A 7420-nucleotide genomic window follows, 5' to 3' on the forward strand; every position below is an offset into this window, starting at 1 on the left:
CAAACTACTAGAAAGGAATCCAAATCCAAATCGGAATTGGAATTCTATTTCTTGGGCTTCTTCTGTCCCAGCCTGGAATTGATAGAACTTCGTGCCTTTCTGGGAGAACTCGCCAGACTAAAGGCACTGTGTATCGACCATCGGGCACGGCCTCTTTCCATCTCATTCTCCACGGACTCGCGCCTGTAACGTTTGATCATGTCGAATCCTACCTTGCCGTCGGCCAGGAGCCGGCCCTGGCTGGGATGGCGGCGTATCCACGTCCACTCCTTGGCCGAATCGAATGGTTCGTGGTACAGAACGGGTATCGGTTCTCCGTAGTACTTCCTGGGTAGTGGCAACGCATGGGGGGGCGTCCTGCTCTTTGGCCGCTCGCTGCTCACGGTTTTCGTGTAGAATTTCGAGAGTTCAGCGACCGCCTCGTTGCGGCGGGTCTTCTGGTCTTGTGCCGGCCCGCCGTCCTCCAGATCGAGCTGGCTCAGGGCCCGCAGGACCTTCTGGGGATCCCTTTCCAGCCGTCGCCTCTCGTTCATTTTCGCTATGAGGCGTTTCAGGTACAGGGCCTGCTCGGAGCGCAGATTGCCGAGCTGAGCGGAGTGACTGCCCATGCCGCGACGTCTGCCCTTGTCGTCTATCATCAGCTGGTACCTCGAGTCGTCGCTCAGGTCTTGCGAGTAAAACGACACAGCATCCCCGTCCTTGCCGGGCACTCTGTAATGCGGGGATATCTCCAGGGATCCGCGTATTTCCGCGTATCCCTTGGATTCTTCCGATTTTTCGTCGTCTTCCTTTCGTTTAAGCTGTCCTGGGGATTTCTTTCCCTTTTGTTTGCTTTGCATAGGCCTGGAGGGTCCACTTAATTCTGTGACTCCCCATCTGGAACATCTTGTTTCGATCATGGATCGGTGGCGCATAACGGGTGCTCGTTCTTCTTCTCTGAGGCTGGAATCGAAGGGCAGTGAAACACATCCTGGAGTTTGGCCCTTGAGGAAGTTCTGCAACAGTTTCAGGAGCTGGAACAAACTCCTAGGATGGGTGGGATCCCTCAGATTCCCCTGGTCATCGAAGATGCCCATGTATCGTTCACAGACGTACGGATGACAGTACGGCACGTGGCAGGCACTGTAGCCACATCGCCTGGGATGGAGCAGCCGATTGTAGTTTTGAAGTGTCAGATCGAATAGGAAGCCGGCAACTTTCTCGGGGCATCCTTCAAGCAGCTTCGCCAGCTGCCGCACAGCCAGATCGTTGCGATGGCTCCAGTAGTGCCACCGGCACTCATCGGCGGACCGTTCCAATCCCCGCCGCTGGAGCTCGTCGCAGGTCGCCGGATCGGGCGGGGGGCATCTCTTTCGCGGCCATTCCATGCACGGTGGGAGCTTTTCATCGCTGTGCTTGAGTCGGCGATGGCTGCGGCACATCCTCTCGCCGGATACATGTAAATTTTTATATTTTTCCCAAATACATTCTATCGCTGAAGCGAAATTCAAAGCAAAGCTGATCTGAAGATACATTGCAAACCCACAGATTAAGCCAATTCCCCACAAAAAGAGGCCTTTTCGGGCCTTCCACCGCCTGACACCAAAATTAAATAATAGTTTTTACTTTTCTCTCTTTCCCAGCGAAACGAAACGTGTTTGCCACGTAAAACTATATTTTGATTATGTTAATTTTCTCGTTCTTTCATCTGTTTGGCCCTTTTTTGGAGGGCACGCCCTGAAAGCCGAAGAAACGACAAAGATAAAGCGAAAAGAATGATGATTGAGAGGCGTGTGTGTGTGAAGAGAGTCAATAGCCGCTCTGCCAACCGAAGATCTGCTGGGACTTTGGTTGGAGAGGAGGGGCAGGGGGCGTGGGGGTTCACTGACCTCAGACACTGGTTCGGACAACAGTTGGCCAAAATAAAAGAGCTCCCAGCCGGAAATGATCAACAGTTATGCTGCACTGCAAGGAATGTGTCTGTATCTGTATCTGAGCAAAATATTCTCAAAGCTCGTCTCAAACAGACCGTAAAATGTATAATTACAAAATTGCATGTTCTTTGTTACTGTTATCATGGGCAAAAACAATCAACTAGATGGCTCTCGGAATCTCAGCTCAGATAAAAGCTCACACGAAAGGCCCCAACAACAACAACAACAATAAAAAATGTTAGCCATTGGGGATTGTTTGGGCCAATTGAGTTAAATTTATGGGGCTGGCCTGCGCCCAGAGCGGGGATTTCGTTTTGGTTGTGGGAGTCCCCCCTGGGAACCCTTCAAGGGCTGAAATGGGCCAAGTTTGATTGGGTTTCAATTAACAAATCGGCAAGTGATATTAACACTAGGCCTCCACTCCCCACTCTCCACTCCCCACTCCGCTGTTAAATGAATGTTCAAAGTTTAGACGTTTTCTCAGAACTGACAGCAAATAATTCCCAGAAAAAAAACCCCCCATTAGACAGCAGAGGCTTAACGTTTTTGGATTGGTGGGGAATATATGTATTTTTCTGGAAGAAATACTTACAAAGATGGAAAAAATTGCAGTTAAAGTCTTAATTGTAATCCGTCTCTGCAAATTGTATTTTAACTGTATTTATTTAGCACTTGAATAGTTGACAAAATTTGCTTGTATTTAAAATTTTAGAAACTTTTCTTTTTTTATATAACAATTTATCTAATTTAGAAAGTTTTTTGTTTTTATTTTGATTTAGCAAAAATCTTTAGACCTTTTTAAGGCGTTTTTTTTTTATTGCACAAAATTGTGTATTTTTATTGCAGCAATTGTTTGTTTAAATGCTTATTAAGTTTATAATATATTTTTTGTTTTTTTTTGAAGAATATAAAAGTTAATTGGTTTTTGATTTTTGTATTTATTTTTTTATAAGCAAAACAATGAACACAGCGTCACAAAAAACTTTTCGTTGATTTTTTTTTTGTAGTGGATTTTTTGTTTGTTTTTAATTGCACTTGGATCAAGGGTTAAACGAGTTTTAGTTGGAATGTTTTTTAGTGTTCGACTTGGTATTGCACTGAAGCCCACAGACTGAAAAATAAACGATAGATATAAGATACGCCAAGGCTTGATCCGCACCCAAATTGAGGTAAATCTCTATTGTTTATAATTTATTTTTTTGGCAGCAAGTATGTGCTGTGAGTGTTTGTGTATCTTCTCTTTGTGCTACTGTATCTATTGATAGAAAGCTTCATTTATGCACGGCTGGCTGTCGACTCTATAAATTCTGGAAAACTTATGCCTCCGCCTCCCACCAAGCGCAGCGGCCCTTCTTCTTTATCTGCGGCAAAACTTTTGCTTCAAGTGAACCAAATACATACATATATATGTGCCTCGTGGGGTCGGAAAAATTTCCATGTTAATTAGCCGACAGTTGAGGAGAGTTGAATGCTTTTTCGGGGCACTGTTTAATCAAAGTTTCTGCGGCCTTGGCACAAAGTTTTCTTAGCCTGCTTAAAGTATCTACCAGATAAATCGTAAAATATGTTGCCCCACGCCGGTTAAAGTTTTACGCTTCGGATAAATAAATATTGGGCCTGTGATTAGGTGAGGTCAGTGCAGGCAAAGGGCAATTCAAGTTGAAGTTTATGGCCATTTATTGGTGGGTTATTGCAGATAAGTCTTCGTAATTGATGGGTTTTTGGTGGGAGCAAAGTTCAAGTTGGGTTAACAATTTAGATAATGGAATTGAATTACAAACATTCGTTTTCGAATCTAAGTCTAACCTCAAACTAAGTTCTTTTCCAGTAAAGGCCATAAAAATCTCTCCTCAATTTCCCCTTCTATTTATTTACCTACAAAATTTTATCTATTTACCAAACATGGTTTATGCTTGTTTTATTTTCAATTTTTGTTTTGTGGTATGCTTAAAAAATATATTTGATATTTTAGGATTTTTATATAACCTCAATTTGGGCAGGGATAAAAATTCAAAAAAAAAAAAAACTGGCGACCCTTTTTGGGGGGTGCTTAAACATTTATTTGATTTGTATTTTATTTATTGTTCGGGTTTTTCCCATGATTTTTTGCTCTGTTTATATTTTGTCACTGCTCTTCTTTAATGTTTTTCTTCCAGTCTTCTTCTTGGGTTCGTTCTCGATGCTCTCTCACTCCCACACACACAGTTAGACAGAGACAATGCACAGTGAAATTCCGCTACACCGGAAATTACAATTGAAAAATGTTTATGGTGGATGGCTGGCCTGTTTCTGTTGTTGTTGTTGTTGCTGCCATTCTGTGTCTGTGTGGTGTTTTTTTTTTGTCACACGAAAATTGTTGTTATTATTTATGATTATTACGATTATTATTATTATGTAGTAGTATCTTTTTTTGTGATGCGAATTCCAGCACAAAAGAACAGGATGTCAGCCGAAAATAACAATACTCGTAAACAGTTATTATTCGAAATTTCGGTTTCGGTTTATATTTTCAAAGATATATTTTCGCATTCAAGTGGATTTTATAGCTCTCTCTCTCTCTCCCTCTCGCAGTGGATTAAAGCCAGTTTTTGTGTTCTACTTGATTTTACTGATGTATTTTTTATTGTTATTTTTATTTTAATTTAGCTTTTGTGGCATTTAATTTTATATTAGATTGAATTCTAGTTGTTGTTTTTTTTGCACTTTTTCCAACACTCACTTTTAATTGTTTAAACTTTTGGATATTCTCTCTATCTCGCTCGCTCGCTAGCTCTCTCTCTCTCTCTGGAACAACTGTTGTTGTTTTTTGTGGCAGTGTGGCAGATTTGTTTAAGGAAGAAAGAAGAAAACACACGACGCGCTGGCTTGCCCTGCCTGCCCACCTCTCTGCACTCTCTCTGCGATACTGTTATTCTGCTAACAACTGCGCTGCTGTCAAACCGTACAGTTTGAGAGTAAAATTCGGACTAGTCGGTCTCCGGCCGAGCCGCAGGTCTCAGAGTCGCAGTCGCACTCGCAGTCGAAGCGGCGGAAGCGACCCGAACAAACACGAACGACGCTGAGAGAGAGAGAGAGAGAGCAGCAGCTGGAACGGCGCACTGGAAGGGAGAAGGCCGCCGCAACGCTAGGGGCCCCGCATATGTCGTGTCGCACACACACACACACACTCTCGCCCAAAAACCGGCATTCGTTCGTTGCATTTTATGTGGGAGAAAGAGAGCGCGCGGCAAAGAGAAAATGTAACTGCTTAAGAGAGACCTGCAGCAGGGCCCGCTCTTTGCTCGGGCAAATACAATTGGTAACTTTTGGGGCCAACATCCATCCTTGGTATTTGAGTTTTGAATTCTGTGTGAATTCCCATTTTCGGCACTTTTCGCCGGGGCGGCGCTTTGCCAATTATAATTGAGTGCATTTTGGTAGCATTCCGTTCCGTTCCGTTCCGTTCTATTGTTGTTTCTGGGCAAATCACGATTCCCCCATGTAATTGGATATTCAAATCAGTGGCAACGAATTTACATGCATGGGCTTTTGTTTGGGCAGAGATTATCGGGGTTTAAAGGTTTAACGGGAAGAATTATAAAATGTAACCTTTGATTGGCATGACACATCTTCCGGCATCGAACCCAGTTCCCCGGACATCCCAGTCGGGGCCGCAGCATAATTGCTTTCGTATTTTTAGAGCCGCGCCCCATGATAACCCCCCCAGAAACCCAGACCCGAAAATCTATGAAAATACAAATGAGAGCATTGTCTTTATCAATTATGATTCGGCGGCTCAAAGAGATAACATTTTGAACTCTGACACAAGTCCGTTTTCTTGCGGAAGATCCATGCCAAAAAATGAAAAGTAATCCGAGAGCACCATCAGCACCGCCCCCTCTGGGCCCCCACCCCTCCCGAAGGCATAGTCTACGTCTCTCGACCGACAATAAGTCAGCGAGACAAGTCAAGTCCGTATCAGTTTTCCCCCCACACGAAACGAAGGAGGAAAAAATAAATTGAAAACTTTTTGAAAAAAAAAACCCACAAAGAAATAGTAGAAGAGGCGGCAAGAAGCACAAGTAATAATAATGTGTGGCCTTTGAAATGCGAAACGTTTTATGGGTATTTTTTATACCCGGTAGTGCCAGGGTACAACGGGGTATATTGGGCTTGGGGAAGAAGGAGGCGTGAGCCCTAAACCTATCCTAAAACCAGGCCATTAAGAGAGGGTATCGCCAGAGTTGGCTTATGCCCTTACCAGGTCTTTACTTGTTTCGTGCAATCTTCTTTTATTTTGAGTGAGTAAAACACAAAAGACATAAGCTAAAATGCAAACTAAGTAAAATTGTGTTAGGTCGCATCATCATCGCCATCTGCATGGGGATGATGATGATGTTGCTTGGGAGTCGCTCGGGGGCACTGCCAGAATGGGTGGAATGGGAGGGTGGCAACACTCTAATAAAATTTACGACAATGCGAATGGCAACGGCAACGGCAGCGGGCAGAGAGTGAGACTTTAGACTGGTCCGGAGTCCGGACCAAGACCGAGAGTCAGTCGTAAGCCCTGCAGTCAACTAACCAAAACTATCAAAAGACGGCCCAAAAACGTACATACCTCTCTCTCTCTCTCTCACTCTCAGTTGCAGTGTCTCTGTCGGTCGCCGTCTCTTTCTGGCACTGCTTCTCTCTCTCTCTCTCTGTGGGTCCGTGTCCCCTCTCCATATCTGTGGCATGCTCTTTGTCTGGTTTTGGTGTGGGAAAGAATGCAGTGAAGGGAATTTCCAAGTCAAGACTTGGCAAGCCATGGCCGTAATGTGTAATGTATCTCTTGGATACATTTTTAAATTGTATGCCATACGCTGTTTTGGAACGTTGACAATGTATCTGTATCTGTGTGCCTCAGCCAAAAGGCCAACAACATTTGCATTGGCCATTGCCAATTAATCAACACAAAAAGAAAAAAAAAACAACAACAAAAACCGAAACAGAAACCTGCAATTGATTTCAATATTTCATCAGCAGTGTATCCTACACCGAACGAAAAAAGAGTATCTGTATCTGTGGCTGTTTCTGTGCATTTTATCGTTGCGTAAATCAATATATAGTATTTCTTTTCCTTTTTTTTTGGGGATACTACGCCCGCGTCCAATTGCATTTCGAGTGCCAGACCAAATGGCCCAAAAAATGTATCTGAGCAGCGGCTATATAGATGTATCTTTGTCTGCTACCACGAGTGTATGTGTGTGTGTGTGTGTGTGTTTACCTTTCCCTTGTTGCATGCCTCTTGTTGCACTTTTCGATACGTTTTCGTATCGTTTCCCTTTTTGTCTTTCGTTCGCCGACGCGTCGCTCGCCGGCTATAGATATGTGGGCTAGGTCAGTTCAAAGTTCACGTGTTTCCCCTCTATTGATTGAATCGCCTTCGGAATTTTTCGGTCATTTTTGGTTCAGCGCCAAAGCAACCTGTTCTCCAGCCAGCCCACAGATACAGATACAGATACAAGGAGAGAGATTTAGCTTAGCTT

At 43.8% G+C, this 7420-nt stretch overlaps 1 protein-coding gene across 1 annotated transcript; it reads right to left on the reverse strand.

Annotated features, from left to right (window-relative positions):
- Positions 1-37: 37 nt before the first annotated feature.
- LOC6588878 lies at positions 38-1437 on the reverse strand. The gene has a single exon (XM_002015295.2). The coding sequence runs from the start codon at positions 1419-1421 to the stop codon at positions 45-47; it is 1377 nt and encodes a 458-aa protein (XP_002015331.1). The 5' UTR covers positions 1422-1437; the 3' UTR covers positions 38-44.
- Between the last annotated feature and the right edge of the window lie 5983 nt (positions 1438-7420).

Source organism: Drosophila persimilis, unplaced genomic scaffold (genome assembly GCF_003286085.1).
Source record: "Drosophila persimilis strain 14011-0111.01,24,50 unplaced genomic scaffold, DperRS2 tig00000191-arrow-pilon, whole genome shotgun sequence".
NCBI lineage: Eukaryota > Metazoa > Arthropoda > Insecta > Diptera > Drosophilidae > Drosophila > Drosophila persimilis.